The sequence below is a fragment of the Anolis sagrei genome, chromosome X (genome assembly GCF_037176765.1).
Source record: "Anolis sagrei isolate rAnoSag1 chromosome X, rAnoSag1.mat, whole genome shotgun sequence".
Classification (NCBI taxonomy): Eukaryota; Metazoa; Chordata; class Lepidosauria; order Squamata; family Dactyloidae; genus Anolis; species Anolis sagrei.
Window position 1 is genome coordinate 30,896,387 of NC_090034.1, and position 18,368 is coordinate 30,914,754.

Consider the following 18,368-nt stretch of genomic DNA (forward strand, 5'->3'; position numbering starts at 1 on the left):
CATGCCTCATGCAATTGCTGTGGGGGATCTGGCATGAGATTAAGTGTGAAATCTCCAAGTGGCCTTGTGAAAACCATCAGAAAAACAAACACCCACCCACTTATCAACATCTTACAATGGCCAGGCTGACAGCGGTGAGGGAAACTGGAATTCCACCCATCTGGAGGGCACCAGGTTGGGGAAATCTGTACTAAAGAGGAGTCTTGTCCCTTCAAAATCCCATGTGTTTTTTGAAATAAAGTCAACAGAGGGCAACGTGGAGTCGCCAGTGATTTTTCTGGAGGCAGGATGCATCTGTAACTGTTCCGTGCCCAGTCCAAAATAAACTGCCCATCCATTTTAGGTTTTTGCCAGGTTGCCTTTCATCCACCTCAATGGGGGACAAAATGTCATTAATCCAAATTTACTTCAAACTGTAACTTAAGTCATGAGATCCAATGTATTCAACACGGATGCTGTGCATGTGGGCTGCCCTGTTTTCCCTAGAAAAGAAACTACCAGAAACTACCAGCATGCATGCTCAGCCCATACAAAGTACCTATGGCAGAGTAACAATTCACAGGTTCACCTACATAGCAAGCTTGAAAGACATACCCATGTGCCAGTCTTTGCCCCTCAAAAGTGCATACAAACTGCCAGACTTGCAGTTAACTAAAGGTGACAGGGTTTTCTTTTTCCTCTTTTTTCTTGGGTGAAAAAGACGAAACTTAACACCAGAAGAGAAACACTACATCTGAAGAATATTATGATGAGTCTTCTGGAAGACATTTCAATCTGACACAGCCCTGTGAAACTATATTTAGCTCACAAAAACAGGGAGGGAGAAATGAGAAGACTAACCCCATAAATGATTTTCTGGCAACTGTAGGAGAGTTTAAATTCAATCCCCGTTCTTTGCCTTCTATTAATCGTAGCCCTGTGTACGCTGGATGAATGGATTCCTGTTAAACAACCCCAGAGGACTTTGAAGACACAGAATGAAGAGTGTGCATAGAGCTGTGTGTGTGCGCACGCGTGCATATATATGCATGTGTTTGCTTCTCTTATTTAAAAGTCTATTTAAGTACCAAATATTCCTGCCTAACCAGCCATGTTGAAAAGCTGCAAAAACAAAGTTGCAGTGCCCATGGGCAAGCAGGAAATGCCTAATCTCATACTATTAAAAACCCTAAAAATACTTCGTTTTTTGCCCATTCAGATAAATGGAAGGAAGAACCAGCCCTTTCACAGCCTTCCGGCTATTTCTTGGGACGACAGCCAGGTCCTAGGGAAAGCAGCCAGCCAAGAACTAGGGGGAACGTTTAGATAGCTCACCAGAAGACACTGGCCATAGGCCCTTGGCTTTAATGACAAATTTTGGAACCACCAACAATCCCCCTGGACATCCCCTGGTTGCCAAGAGCAAAGAGGAGCTGAGCTGGAATCATGGAGGGTTCTTTCTTACCTAGGGCTGGTTCAAAGGAAGAAGTGGGTTTTTCTGAGGCAGCCAACTTGCCACAGCTCCAGGCTGTCTCACAATCTGTCAAAGACGCGAGCAGCCCCCACTAACCCCCACGGTAGACAGCATGGGCAGAAACAGTGAGAGTGCTGTGCCTCTTCACCCCCCCCCCCCCCCAATTCCAGGTTCTTTAAAGCTCTACAAGCTGATGAAAAGCAAATGGCGTTCTATTTACTAACACTCAACTTTAAATGGGTTTCTCATGGTTTCCCAAAGAATCATAGAAATTACAATATGAAGGAAGTTAATAGAAAGTATTTGGCAAATTATTATGGGGCTCCAGATGTTCCCAGACTGCAACTTCCATAATCTCTCACTGTTTGTTATGCTAGCTATGATTGATAGGAGTTGCTGTCCAAAAGAACCTGAAGGGCCACAGTTGCCCATCTATGTCCCAATTTTAAACAGCACTGACACTGCAGCAACTTGGAGAAAAATATTAAGCACAGTCTGTGTTGGTAAAGATGCTGGCTTCCTAACCTAGAGCTGGGGTTCCCAGGATCCACCAGTTGAATAGATAACACAACAGCTGAACAGACTGCAGGATGGGTATAAAAACAGGAGCATAAAAATGGTCAAGACCTTTTTAGTAGTATTCCGATGTGTTGTTTCTATCACCATGGGTAATGAGAAAAATGGTTCATTAATGGTTCCCAACCTCTTTATGACACCAGGGACAAGGTCTGCTAAGAATAAAAGAAACCATTCAGCACCTTTTCAAGTGGCTTCCAAACCAGTCATTTCACTTACCTTGGGGGGGTCAAACAGTGCCAGGACATAATTCACAATGTCCGATCGTCCTTCTTTCTGCAAAACTAATCGGCATTTCTGCCAGCACGTCCCACTATCTACTGTGGCCTCTGTCACCATCCAGTATTTCAGAGAACCCTCTTTCCGAATCTGAGATGACAGATCTCGTGAGAGGGCCCAAGGAAAGATCTTTCGGGCAAGGCCAGACTTTGAAACAGAATCCGGCCTTTCTCCACCGCCAGGAGGAGGTTCTGTGGTTCTCCTGCAGAAAAGGTTCCGCCAACTCCTCCTCAGACGATCCAGGGAAAAGTGCCTTCTCGCAGCTCCTGAGGAAGAAGATCCTAAAAGCTCCTCACAACTCCAAGACTTGGCCAGGCCTGAGGGACAATCTTCCAGCATCCAGTCAGACTGATCATCCAAATCAACCTCAGTCTTGGTCCCAACCATCCCAAGGAAATTGTCGGCATGTTTTTGGCCAGTCTCACGGTAGTCTTGTGCCTTGGTCATTGGAATAAAGTGGTACCGGTTCATAGTACAACTATCCTTCAGCTCATTGCGAAAGTATTGCTGGAAGAGGGCAGCAAAGTGGAGGGAGAAATGGTCAGCAGCTAAGACTTCATGTTGGGGGTTCTCGTTGACAAAAAGGAGGTACTTTCGGGCCAGCTCTCGGGCCGTGGTGATGGCATGCTGCTCACAGAACTCATTCCAACCGCTGGGGGATGCAGTGACAGATTGTCCATTCATTTCAGGAACTGGTAATATTTGGATATACTGCAAAACACACAAAAAGTGGATATGTGGTATGAGGGACTTACAAGTGAAAGGCTGACAAGATGAAGAACTAACAGCAGATAGAACTAGGTTAGCCAACTAGAGAGCATGCAGAAAAGAGGATAGTTAGTCAGGTAACACACAAACATAGCATAATATCTACATCCTATATAGTCAGGCAGATCTGCCCCCAAGGCAGCCTTATTAAAATCTCCTCAGCCCATTCTACAGCCCTTGTGCCTTCACTGTGCAAACAGGCTCAAGGACTTCCTTAATAAACTCTGTGCCTGCTATTTAATGACAGACTGAAAGGAAATCCTCCTTTGACATGTTTGCCACGAAAGGATTCTCCAAAGAAAGCCAACTAGAAGTGTCTATCACTTTTTGGTATCTTCATTGGGAATGAGAGAGGCCATGCTTACTCAGACATATGATTATATAGAAATATAGGTATAAACAGATATACACATATTCTTGATTAACCCTTATGTTGAAAAGTAATTGTTTTTACTCCAACTCAGCATATTGGCTGAGAGATTCTGGGAATTACAGACAAAGTAACTTTCTCATTAACCCATGACTAATGGGTCTTGTAAAACTGTCAATATACTTCTATAGTCTTTTATTGTTCTGTATGGTACTGTTTTTATGATGTTATGTTTTATTGTGGTATGTTTTTATTTGGTTTGTTTTGATGCTATAGCATTGTGTTATGTTTCTAACTTTGTGCTCTCTGGGCTTGTCCCTTTGTAAGCCGCCCCGAGTCCCTTAGGAGAGATGGAGGTGGGGTATAAAAATAAAGTTATTATTATTATAGACAGATGTTATCTTTCTTTCCGGTAACCCTCCCATATTAATCCCCAGAATAACCCTGTGAGGCAGGACTATGCCAAGAGATGATGATTAGCATGGCTATAAATCCTATTTTCCTGAGGTGCTTCCTCTATTTGCCCAGTAGACAGTCCATCCAGTTAGCAGCTCCTGAGCAGCAGACCAAACAGCAGGCACACTAGTCACCTGGTCACAATCCCTTCCCACTAGACCTAGATGTATGCTATGTCTGTTCTAACTATGAGCATTACTTCTAAATCTGTTTCTGTAGACACCAATTAGTACATACAAATGCTGTAAAAATCTGTCCCCTCTTTCATCCTCTTTTTGTACTGGTACATTTCTCCTTTTTTCAGCAATACATTAAGTGGCTTCTAAAGAGACAGCTGTCCCAAGATCACCCAGCTTCAGAACCAAGGATGGCTTTCAATGTAGGTCTCCAAAACTCTAGTCTAACAATTTTATGCTGCCGTCCAGATGTCCTGGACTATAAATCACATTATACCATGGCCATTCTACACTGTATAGAAATATGGCTATGTGGCTTCTAGGAGAAACTTGAAAACTAGGCTCTTGCTGCAGCACACTAGCTGGAAATCCCAAAAAGCAGAATATGAAGTGGCAAACATAAGTGTACTTCCCCACTACAAAATCCATCTGCTCATCCAGTGACTAATTTTTTTATGTTCAAATGTTTGAGAACATCCTATAGCAAGCTTGGTTGGCCAGGCTAGTGACTCCCTGAGGAGCTACACAATATGAAGATGGAAAACTAAGCATCCATCAAACTCAAAAGACGTATGTACCAAGGAAAGACAGCAACAGGCTGAGAGGCAGGCACCTCCAGTGGGTGAAGCAAGCTGAGGAGTGAAGCAGAGCAAGACAGTTGCTGGGGACAAGGAGATAGCAAGGCTGACGAGGGTGGGAAGGGAACATAGCCGCAGATTGGCCTAGCCCAGAGCCTCAGAAAAACAGCTAAAATCTTGGAAGTCAACTAGAGGGAAACGTCCCATTACAAACCTTCGCTAAAGTTGGAATCAGTAAGTTACGTTTGTTTCGCTGTGGGTCCCTGAGCCTCTTGCCCCCTGAGCTGGGCCCCTGGCCAGCACGGTCTATCAGTACCACCAGCCTGTGGATGACTCAGCATCCTCGCTTCCTTCCATACACAATTCTCATGTGTGCCTTTCACCCAGGCCTTTTGTGGTCACTGGGAAACTGGGGTGCAGGAGAGGTGGGCCCAGCTATTGCAATTCACTGAGAGCACCCTCAAGTCCCTCGAAAGAATCTCATGCAACATTTCTCTTTCAAAACAAAGGGCATGTGTGATTTTGCTTCGAAGAACAGACGTGTAGACATACCTGGATATTGCTTATTTCTAGAAGCCCTTATTTTGGGGCAAAGTCAGTTCAAACGTGCCTTGAGCACTTATATAAAGCTACAGACACCCAATATTTAAAAATGGCTTCACGAGCATCATAACTGTCTTTTAAGCGACACAAAACTTTGTGCAAGATATTACACAACCAAGCATCTATTTCCAGGAAGGGTTTCCCCTTAAGCTAGTGCAAAAGAGAAAGGAAATGAGCCCTAGCAACATGTGATGCGTACAATACCTTGCAAAAAAACAGTCCGGCATTTGCAGATATGTTGACAAAACAGAAAGGCTGATCCACTTGGGGAAGGCAGACTCAGAACCGGACACAGATGTGCCCACGAGCATATTCCAAGTTCCTGTCTGAAGGCAGGAGCGGACAGCTTTGACATGCATCAAAGGCAGCCAGGCGTACTAAAACTGAACTGTAAGGATGGCTCTCCTAACCCCTCCCCATTTTGAAATAAGCATATGTCATAGGCTTTTCTAGCTAGAACTATAGGAGGAAGTCCACTCCCAATCTCTCCCCCTCATTAAAGAGAATACCGAGTTACTTTAGGAGAGTCATTTTGAAGTCAGCAGACCATACGCTACTGAGGAGAAGGGACTTCCATTAAAGGCCTACTGTATTCCACCTAGTGCGTAGAATCATCAGAGCAAGTATAACCATCACACCACCCTTCTGATAACATTCAGTAACCCATTAACCTTCCATTGAAGGGGGATAAGGCATGAAAGGTGTCCAACTTGATCTATAATGGAGTTTCTTATGAGTATCTCAATATTTTTTGAAAAAAGAAAGGAAAGGAAGGCGGAAGAAAAACTGTTTGTCACTCCTGTATGTACAGAAAGTATCTCGAGAACACACTCAGCTCCAATCCTCAGACTAAACAGGTTGTCTTTTTCATCTCTCCTCCCTCCCAGTTGTATGATGTGGCCCAGGAAGGATGAGAAAAATAGAGTGAACAACCAGTTCCACAAATGGTGCTGTCAAGAACAGTTTGGTTTCCTGGACCATGGTCTGTCTTTCAGAGAAAACGGGATTCTGGCATGGGACGGGTTGCACCTCACAGGAGTTGGCAGCAATGAGAAACTCGCAAACCTGATCAGCCTTTTGGCTTTAAACTGAGTTATGTGGGGGAGGATGATAACATCCTTGAGAACAATAGTTTTATCAATACCAGGAGGCAACAGCCCAAAGGCTAAAGAGAGAGTTGGACAAACAGAACAAGTACCAAGAAGTGAAAGGACGATAATAATCTCAAATACATAGCAAGGGAAAATGTCCCATGGGCTTAGATGTCTAGTCTACACAAATGCAGAGCATGGGAAATAAACAAGATGAACTGGAACTCTTAGCACAACAAAACAGTGAGGATGTAATAGGCATCACTAAAACCTGATGGGGTAAGTCCTGTAACTGGAATGTAGTATTGGAGGGGTATAAATTATTTCAGAGATTAAAGCAAATAGGGGCCCTTCCAGACAGGCCCTGTATTCCAGGATCTGATCCCAGGTTTTCTGTGTTTATCTGGATTGTATTAGTCTGAACTATCAGATAATCTGGGATAAACAGAAAACCTAGGATCAGATCCTGGGATATAGGGCCTGTCTGGAAGAGCCCTAGGAAAGGGGGCAGAGTAGCATTATATGTCTTGGATGTTTACACTTGCAAAGAGATGTGGGACTTAAATCCTGACAATCAGGTTGAAAGCATCTGGATAGGAATTAAGAACTGAAACATATGCAGCTGTGGGGGTCTAATGCAGATCTCCAAGCCAGACTGAAGTCTTCCTTGAACAGATGACCTGACTGCATTAAATGTCTCCAGGGTCAGATGAACTACATCCAAGAGTATTGAAGGAACTAGCAGAAGTCATTTCAGAACCACTAGCAATAATCTTTTGAGAATTATTGGAGAAAAGGAGAAGTCCCAGCAAAAGACTGGCAAATGTTGTCCCTATCTTCAAGAAGGAAAAAAAGATGACCCAAACAATTACCAACCAATCAGCCTGACATCAAAACCAGGAAATATTCTGGAGCAAATAATTATGGAGGCTGTCTGCCATCACTTAGAAAAGAATGCTGTGATCATTAAAACTCAACATGGATTTCTCAAAACAAGTCATGCCAGAAAAATCTTATCTATTTTTTTTCAACAGTTACAAGCTTGGTAGATGCAGGGAATGCTGTGGATGGAGCATACCTTGATTTCAGCAAGGCCTTCAACAAGGTTCCCCACAATCTTCTTGTAAGCAATCTAGTCTAATGTGGGCTAGACAATACTACTGCTAGGTGGATAACTGGTTAAGTGACCGAACTCAAAGGGTGCTCACCAGTGGTTCCTCTTCATCCTGGAAAGCCTTGATTAATCATGGGGTATCATAAGCAGGGTTCCATCCTGGGCCCGGTTCTGTTCAACATCTTTATTAATGACTTGGATGAAGGGTGAGAAGGCATGATCACCAAGTTTGAAGTTGACACCAAATAGAGAGTGACAGTTAATACTCCAGAGGATAGGATCAGAATTCTAAATGACCTTAACAGATTAGAGGGCTAGGCCAAAACTAACAAAACGAATTTCAACATGGAGAAATGTAGGATACTCCACTTAGGCACGAAATGCATATACACAGGATGGGTGACGCCTGGCTCAACAACAGAACATGTGAAAAAGATCTTGGAGTCTTAGTGGACAACATGTTAAACATAAATCAACAATATGATGCAGCAGCTAAAAAAAACCAATGTGATTTTGGGCTACAACAAAAGGGGTGTGTATAGTGTATAAATCAGTGTTTCTCAACCTGTGGGTCCCCAGGTGTTTTGGCTTACAACTCCCAGAAATCCCAGCCAGTTTTCCAGCGGTTAGGATTTCTGGGAGTTGAAGGCCAAAACATCTGAGGACCCACAGGTTGAGAACTACTGGTATAGATCAAAGAAAGTAATGGTGCTCATCTATTCTACTTTGGTCAGACCTCCTAACCTGGAAGAATAGCCCTGTGTCCATTTAAAGGCACCACAATTTAAGAGAAGTATTGACTCTAAGCTGGAAGGTGTCCAGAGGGGGGCAACCAAAATTATCAAAGGTCTGGAGACCCTGAATCCCTTTGAGGAGCAGCTTAAAGAGCTGGCTCTGTTTAGCCTGCAGAAGAGAAGATTGAGAGGAGGCATTCGAGCCATGTTTAAATATTGGAAAGGATGCCATAAGGAAGGCCTGTTTTCTGCTGCCCTGGAGACTAGGGGCCCTTCCACACAGCCCTATATCCCAGAATATCAAGGCAGAAAATCCCATAATATCTGCTTTGAACTGGGTTATCCGAGTCCATACTAATATAGGGCTGTGTGGAAAGGTCCTAGGACTCAATGGAGCCATGGGTTCAAACTGCAGGAAAGGAGATTCCACCTGAACATTAGGAAGAACTTCCTGGCCATAAGAAGAGCTGTTCAGCAGTGGAACTCTCTGCCTTGGGAGTCTATTGGCTCAATGGAAGCTCCTTCCTTGGAGGCTTTTAAACAGTGGCTGGCCATCTGCCAGGGTTGTTTGGATTGTGATTTTCCTGCATGGCAAGGGACTGGACTAGATGGTCCATGTGGTGTCTTCCAACTCTATTATTCTATGATTCTATTATTTTAAACATATCAACCCTGATCAAGGTGGCAGCTGTGATTCTGACAACTCCCTCCCAATTTTTAAAAACTCCACAATGGATGAAAAAACAACCTTTCCAGGATATTTTGGCTGACTTTTTCTTTTTCCTGGGGAAAAACTGGCAAGGATCTGAGGCTTCCTACATTATATGCAATGCTGGCTTGTGAACTCTAGAACACACAAGAAGCAATCCTGTCTAGATCTGAACTACATAATTCTAAAGATTGGCCCTGAGCTTTGTGGATGGTGATTGCAAACACCAATCAAATTGGGAATTGCAATCTCTTAAATTGAAATGGCATATCTGTTGGAATCATAGGAATGCGAGGAATGAGGACATCTTTAACCCAGAATATCAAGGCAGATAATCTTTGAACTGTGTTATATGGCAGTGTGGACTCTGGGCCCTTCCACACAGCCATATAACCCAGAATATCAAGGCAGAAAAACCCACATTATTTGCTTTGAACTGGGATACATGGCAGTGGTCAAAGCAGATATTAAAGGATTTTCTGCCTTGATATTCTGGGGCCCCTTCCACACAGCTGTATAAAATCAACATTGAACTGGATTATATGGTAGCGTGGACTCAGATAAACCAGTTCAAAGCAGATATTGTGAATTATCCGCCTTGATCTTCTGGGTTATATGACTGTGAGGAAGGGTCCAGAGGAAGAGATAAAGCGGAATATAAATAAATATATAAATATATAAATATATTCTGTATATGGCATTCAACATTTGAGCCGCCTCTTGCTTTTTTATTTATTTATTTTTACTTCATTTCCCAGAAACCAGTGGCCCTTTAAGACTGATGGGAGGGGCGGGGTGTGGCTTGGAGTGCCAGGAGTGCCCACACTTTCCGCGCTGCCGGGCCCCGCTGCTTTCAGTTATAATAAAAACTTTATTTATATTTTGCTCTATCTCCCCGTGGACCTTCCTTCACCACTACTCCGCCGCTGGGTCGCAGCTCCCCACAGGGAGTGGGTGAGTCGCTGCCGCCATCTCCTTCAGCTCTGTCTGGGGAACGGGTGCAGCTTTGACACCACCCCAACTCAAAGGCATGAAGTCAGGGGAGCAGTTGTAGTTTGACAAGGTCTTTAGCCACTCTGCCAAAGAGTGCTGCAAAAAACTGCAACTCCCACAATCTCACAGCCTTGAGCCCGGATTGTGAAAGTGGTGTCGAACTGCATCAGTACTACAGTGTGATCTCTTAACATACTAATACTCCAGGCACTGGAGAATTCCAACACAATTAAATCAAAATGTAACTGAATCGAAATCTATGAAAATTCAATATAGCAAATCATTCAGAAAGATTGAAATAGAATGGTAAAATATGTAATATAGCATGTGTTGCTTTGACGTCCAGCAGATGGCACTGTTTTTGAAAAAAGCATATTTTTACCTGTCACTGGTGTGACATCTATCTAATAGTAGGTATGTGAAAACATAAAAAACATGTGCCTATTCTAATGCTATGTTGTGTCAAAATTTCAAAGCAATCGGTGACGTATTTTGGGAGATTCATAGTTTTGAACAAACTGACATTTACATTTTTATTTATATAGATTCTTGGTGCTAGGTGAAGAGCAAACTCTTGGAAGCCTAGACTTTGGAACTCTCAACTAGGAGTAAGGCAGTAAGCCATGGTTAGCCTCAACTCCAGTACAATGTTACATCCAGACTAGGCCACAAAGCTCCTTCCCTTTAATATCAAGCGCCAAAGGTACTGTTTGTATACATGTACACACCTGGGAGTTCTTTTGGCAAGACGAGTAACAGTCTCAAGTGGACTGTCAAACTTCTTTAAAATCTGCAATTACAGCTTCAATAACTTGCTTGCAACAGCCTAAAGCATTCTGCCCTATTATTTAGCCATCGACATGTGGTTTGTGGCACAGGCAGCCTTCTAGACACTGTGGGTTGTGACTTCTCTCTCCCTTGTCCACTTTTTCAGGGATGATGGGAACTGCAGACCAACATCTGAAAGTCTACACTTTCCCAGTTTCCATTTATTGGTATATCTGCCTTCAGTTGTATCCCAGCATTCAATTTGCTGCTAGAAAGAAAATTGGGATGGACACAGATCCTCAGACTGCAGCACAAAATTGTTTACAGCACTTTCGGTAGATTCTCACAGTGCATGTTTACTTCTTAGCATCACTGTTTAAAAGAATTGTGGGGCGGGGTGTGTGTGTGAAAGAACTAAACAATTTCCCAAAATCAGGAGAGCCCTTGCCAGTTGGAGCTGAGTAATAACAGTCTGGATGGTCAAACAGTCCAACCTGTTTGAAAGCAGCTCAGACAAATTCCAATCTCATACCCCTTTGGCCCTCTTGAGAGTTCCAGTAACACCGACCGGTTTGGAATTTAGAGAAATAAAAGCATCTGAATGGATCTATATCCAGAAACCAGTCCTAGTAGTCTTCATCTCCCTCAATAGGTCTTTTGTGAAGCCAATGGGTCTTAATTGCCTACTCAAGACTTAATTGCCTATTCAAGCCATTCCCACATTTCAAATTACAATAGAAATACCACACAGCAATAGAGTGCTACTGGGAAAACCAATTTCTCCCACAGTTGCAGTGTGGTTCCACTAGAACACTGCTCCTCACAAGATGGGTAGAAGTGACAAGTGTATTTGAACTTCCAAAAATCCTTTGATGAAAACGGTCCTGGACTGTACCCAGATTTAGAAAAGGGTGAAAACTTGGTTATGCAATCAGGCGTTTGGATAGTACAATACGGATTCAGCATAATGTAGCAACACAAATGACGGCTGCAGGACTAGGTACCATGTTTTATGATATTTATATGTTTTATAATGTTGTTTATATTAAATTGTGGCATCAAATTGTGCCAAATTATGTAAGCCACTCCAGGAGTCCCCTCCTGGATGAGAAGAGCAGGATATAAATATAGTAAATAAATAAAACAAATTGGCAGAGATTTTGGGAAAGAGGGCAGCCAAGTGGCCCTTTAATCAACAACCCAATAAGGCTATTTTAACACAAGCAGTGCTTTCAGAAACCCGGATCTTTCTACTCTCATATGACCAGATTTTTTTAAGAGTGCCCATTTCAAAGTTATAAGCAGTAAAGTTGCAAACTGATCTTGGAGGATTAACCCGACTGTTTAAAACAGACAAACAAATGAATAACTGTTGTTTTTTAAAACTTCCTAAAGCATAAAATTGAATAGTTTTTTTTTTAAAAAAATCTAGCAAAATTTCCATAGTAAACAATGCCCTGTGTAACTTTAAACTGTAAACGTGCGTGAGATGCCCTTCCTTGAACCATGGCAAACCCTCTCTGGACAAAACTTGCCTAGAAAACCCCATGATAGGTTCACCTTGAGAATCACTGTAAGTCAGAAACAACTTGAAGGCACACAACAACAACAACAACAACAACATGCCTCTAGAACATGGCCATATAACCCGGAAAAACCTACAACAACCCAACAAATTGTTTATCTGCAACAAGCCCTGCCTAATCTGGAGCAAGCTACTTGGAAGCAGAGGGCATGATTCCAGGGAAAGATTACATTTTGGAAAAAAAATGGGGTTTTTTGGACTCCACCTCCAAGAATAATTAATTATAGTTAAACAGGAACCCAGCATTTTTTCTAGCTCTGCTCTATAGCCCTCATCCACTTCCATGGATTTGTCTGGTCTAAGCTAACAACTGTGGCCACTTCGCATGACAGAGCAAGAAACAATGACATCCTTTAAAGTCCTATTCCTCCTCTTTATCCTCCTCCAGCTTTCAGATACTTCTCTGAAAATATTTCAGCACACCATCTGCCCATCTACATCTGCCCATCTACCAAGTAGTCTAGCTAAAATAAAGCATTTCAATGCAATCACCTTTCCAGCCTCCTACCTTCAATTATAGGAAGGGGAAGCTTGGCTTTACTTCAAGCTAGCCTTTCTGGTGTGGGGAATGACAACGTCCATTTGCCGAAACCAGCATGTCTAGGGATGGAGGGAATTGCCCTTCTGGTCATCTGAAATGTCATCTCCAGCCACTGTCAAGCATGGCAGGGTGGTCTACAAAGAATCTTGGCTCAAATCTCTCTCTTACCCTTTGCTTCTGCCCACCACAGATTATACAGTGCCATCACAACCAGTTGGTCAGATGAGGAATTGCACAGATCAGGGTTCAATCTCAGCCACAAGATTCATTGGATGACTTTGGACCAGTGTCCCACCATAACATACTCCACAGTGTTGTTGTAAGGATAAAGGACTAGTAGTAAAGAAACAAATATCCTGATTCCCTTGAAAATAATTGCCTGTTTAAAATTTTTCAGAAATAAATGACCAACAATACAAAAATGAGAAGTAATAAAGCCAAAGAGGCTGTTGTATGTCTAAAAGATCACAAACCTGTCAACAGTGGGAAAGGAGTGGGAAGACTTTTGAGTAAACTGGTTTCCAAGTCGACCAGCAACTTGAAGGCACAAACACACACAAGCTCTCTAACAGAGAGATGCCAAGGATCAGGTAATAAGGAGTGAAATTGCAGAATTATATGAAATGACAAGGGGAGTAATGATGAAGAAGGCAAGATGCAGAGCTCCTGAAAAAGGGATTTCAACAGGTGCAGCTGGTCGCCAAATGTGGAAAAACAAGCTAACTCTGCTTAAAGTCCCTGTACCAAAGAAATCTTCAAGACAGGGGGTGTCTTTTGCATCTAGTTGGTCTAAGGATTTGGCATTGGTGGAGGGAAAAAGATGGTTCTGACACACACACACATCTGATCAGGTTGAAATGGATGTCCCCATCAATATATTATGCACATTATGAATCTTAAAAGGTGCCTAATTAAACAGGAGAAAACACACAGTGGGTGACTGACAAAGAAAACACACTGCTCCTCTCACTGGAGTAAGCCAGAACCCTTGGTGGGCTTTCTGCTCATGGTGTTTACTCCACAAAAGCACCAAACCTAATATCTGGAAGACAGCATTCTGCAACCTCAGCTCTTCCTTCTTGTCTCTGTTCATGCATTTATTGTGCCTGTTCCTTTGGAGAATGGGTTGGCATCACCTGATTTCACAGGGCAGAACAAAGCCAGGCCTCTGAGGGGGCTCTGGCATCAGAGCGCTGAGAGGCGAGGCTAATGTCATTTCCCCCACTGTGGAGCATACTGACAATCGTGCATACGTGCTCCGGACAGAAAGAATTAGGTTTCCCCTAACAATAATCCCCACCTAACATCTCACAACAGGGCTGGATTGAGTGGCTGTCCAGATGTTGCTGGTCAGCAACTCACTGCACTCCACGGCAATGCTGGCTGGGAGAGGAGTCCAATAACCTCAAATGCAACCTCCATGCCCACCTTTGCTTAAACCCTCCTGGCTGGCAGAGTGGCATCTCCATTCACACCCAGGTGTCAAAAGGGGGCTTTGTTTTTCTAGGGGAAGCAGCCCCAAACCTCCAGCAAAGAGGCTCAGAGCCAAGGGCCTTTGGGAGCATTACAAAACCTTTCACCTTTTCTGCCTAATGCACTCCTTAGGTCCTTCACCAAACTATAAATCCCGGGATGCCATGGACTGACCCATGGTTGTTCAAATGGTGCATTCATTCCACAGTGTGGATGCACCCAAAGAGGTGGGTGGGAAGATGAAGAGTCCGAATTTTACCCTTCCCTGTCGGCACTGGCAAAAACAAAGCACTACAGCCTCTGTGTTCTTTCCCTTTATGCATTTTGGCCACCTTGTAGTACACAATTGTGACATAGCTTGCCCCACTTTTATCCTGAGGAGCATCTCCACTGGCAGTTTGGACCCCACTTTAACTGTCATGCCTCAACGTATCATCTTTAAGGTGTGTTAATGGTGTATTGTAGTGTTCTTGATGTTTGTAAATTGTGTAGTATAGTGATCCTTAGGTTTCAAGTTGTGTATTGTAGCGTTCTTTAGGCTTGGAAATTGTGTAGTGCATTGCTCACCACTTTGAGTCTCTTTAAGAGAGAGGAAAGAGAGAGAAAGCAGTCTAAATATAATATTATGAAAATCTGGAAGTTGTAGTTTCATAAGGTCTTTTGCCACACACAAAAAGCAGGGTTAAGAGCAAGGGCTTTCTCTCTCTCTCTCTCTCTCTCATTCACACATAGAAGCACCTAAATCCTCATCCTGCTCCTTTCCCCATAGAAGAATATAATTATTGTTAAAAAGAGAGGAAAGTGGAGCAGAAATACAAATAATAATACAGCGCTGTTAATAATATTAATACTATATATATTACAGTACTGTTATTGATATTAATAATAACAGTATAGAAAATTGAGAAAATACAAATAATATAGTATAATATTCATCATAGAATCATAGAGTTGGAAGAGACCACACGAGCCATCTAGTCCAACTCCCTGCCATGCAGGAAAAGCACAACCAAAGCACCCCTGACAGATGGCCATCCAGCCATAATAATAATAATAATGATAATGATAATAGAGTGGGAAGAGATCCCATGGGCCATCTAGTCCAACCCCATTCTGACATGCAGGGAAAGCACAATCAAAGCACCCCTGACAGATGGCCATCCAGCCATGATGATGATGATGATGTGGGAAGAGACCCCATGGGCCATCTAGTCCAACCCCATTCTGACATGCAGGGAAAGCACAATCAAAGCACCCCTGACAGATGGCCATCCAGCCATAATGATGATCATAATAATAATCATAATAATAATAGAGTGGGAAGAGGCCCCATGGGCCATCTAGTCCAACCCCATTCTGACATGCAGGAAAAGCACAATCAAAGCACCCCTGACAGATCCAGCCTCTGTTTAAAAGCTTCCAAGGAAGGAGCTCCCACCACACTCCCAGGCAGAGAGCTGCACTGCTATACACACACACACACACACGCACACATATATATTAATATTGCTATATCTATAAATAATACTAATAGTATATTATAGACAGAAATACAAATAATACAATACTGTTATTATTAATACTATATATATTATAATATTAACCTTACTATTAATTGTATATATTATTAATAGCACATCGTATTTATATATATACACACACACACACATACACACAAAATACAGTACTGTTTATATTACTATATATATACAAATAATAATACAGTACTGTTATTAATACTATATATTAAAATTAATATTGACATTAATAGTATTAATAGTATATTTTATTAATAGTACTTAGTATATATATATATATACACACACACACAAATAATACAGTACTGTTAATATTACTATATATAATATCAAATATGATATTATACATAGGAATACAAATAATAATACAGTACAGTTATTAATATGAATAGTAACTCTTTATAGAGAGAAAGACAAATAACAGTACTCATATCAACACTATATGTTAATAATGTGAATATGATATTATAGATAGAAATACATATAACAATACAGTACTGTTATTAATATGAATAACACTATATATTGTAAATATATTATTTGTATATATTTACAAATAACACAATACTCATATCAATACTATATATTAATAATGTGAATACAATATTATAGATATTATCCAGTATTGTTTTATTTATTTATTTATTTATTTATATCCCACGTTATCTCTCCATATGGAGACTCAAAAGTGGCTCACAATCAAAACCATTACAACTTCAAATATACAAAAATAAAACAGTATATCATGATATATTACTATATATTATCAGTAGTAATTATATTTAATATTAGTATTTAATATTATAGATTGTTAGATTGTATTATTATATTGCATAACATAATGTAACTATCAATATATTATTATTATATATTATTTGACTGTATTATTATTATATTATATTACATTATCACTACATTGTACTACACCACTATGCTGCAATATTATACTTAATATATTAGTATTACTATATTACAATATTATTATATATTAGATTGCATTATAAGTATATAGCATAACATTATATTATTATCAATATAATATTATTTTATATATTATTAGATTGTATTATTTTTAATATTATATTGTGTTACATTATTACTATATTGTACTATACTACTATATTGCAATATTATGACATTTAATATATTAGTATTACACGATTACAATATTGTTATTATATATTATTAGATGGCATTATTATTAATATAATTGTAGAACATTATAATATTATCAATATTATATATTATATTATATATTATATTATTAGTAGTATTACTATACCACTATACTTCAATATTATATTTAATATATTAGCATTAGTATATTACAATATTATTATTATTATATATTATTAGATGGCATTATTATGAGTATTTTGTATAATATTATAATATTATTATCAATATTATATATTATTATTATATTATATATTATATTATATTAGTATTAGTATTACTATACCACTACACTGCAATATTATTATATTCAATAGATTAGAATTACTATATTACAATATTATTATTATTATTATTATTTATTGGATTGATTATTATGAGTATTTTGTATAACATTATCTTATCAATATATATTATTATATATTATTTTATATTATATTAGCATTACTATACCACTATACTGCAATATTGTTATATTTAATATATTAGCATTACTATATTACAATATTATTATTATTATTATTATTAGATGGTACTATATTAATATAGTACCATCTAATTAGTATTATAGAATATATTGTACTATATCACAAGTTGTAGCCTATATAACATATCATATTACAATATTATTAATAATAATAATATGATGTATATAGTGATTAGAATTAATAATATGAATAGTATATACCAAGCATGGGCAAACTTCGGCCCTCTAGGTGTTTTGGACTACAACTCCCACAATTCCTAACAGCCTACCGGCTGTTAGGATTTGTGTGAGTTGCAGTCCAAAACAGCTGGAGAGCCGAAGTTTGCCCATGCTTAGTATGTATGAATAGTAGCAATACTATCAGTAGTAATAGTATGTCAGGATCAGGATGTGTCTTTTGTTGCAGCTCTGCTGTCTTCCAAGAGACCCCCGTCCTTGGAAGCAGTAGCGAACTACAACTCCCAGGGCTGGGCGCGGTCTTACCGGCTCCTGGCTGAGCAGCAGGGGTTCCTTCTCCTCCTCCTCCTTTTCCTTTGGCTGCCGCTGCATGGCGCCTCCAGCCGGCCTCTGGGTCCCGCGCCTCGCCGCCCGCGCTTTTATGCCGCTTTGCTTGCTTACGTCGAAGGCGCCGCCGGGCGGGGAGCCCTTTGCCCATACTCCCCGTCGGGAAGCAGCAGCGCTGCCGCCGAGTGCCGCAGCCTTCCCTCGGCAGGAAGAAAAGCCCTAGCCGACGGGAGGAGCGCTCCGAGGCGCTGCCCGTCGGAGCGCGCTTGGAAAGCTACTGAGGCGAAACTCAAGGAACGCTGCTGCTGCTGCTGCTGCCGCCGCTCTTCCCTCTCGGCTCTTCCGTCTTCCCTCCCTCCGCCCGCCCCGCTTCCTTCTTGCCTTTTTGGACGGCTC

General features: G+C 40.9%; 1 protein-coding gene across 3 annotated transcripts in view; it reads right to left on the bottom strand.

Annotated features, from left to right (window-relative positions):
- The window catches only part of SH2B3 (SH2B adaptor protein 3), a 69,263-nt gene extending 50,895 nt beyond the window's left edge, over positions 1–18,368 (bottom strand). For 2 of the 3 annotated variants that reach the window (XM_060786055.2, XM_060786054.2), the window contains exons 1-2: positions 17,952–18,368; positions 2,249–3,019 (exon numbers count right to left, since the gene is read on the bottom strand). In XM_060786055.2, the coding sequence (XP_060642038.2) occupies positions 2,249–3,019; positions 17,952–18,017 (837 nt within the window). In that variant the 5' untranslated portion in view covers positions 18,018–18,368. Of the gene's footprint in view, positions 1–2,248; positions 3,020–7,558; positions 7,659–17,951 lie in introns of all 3 variants that reach the window. The other variant, XM_067473087.1, reaches the window with a different exon arrangement.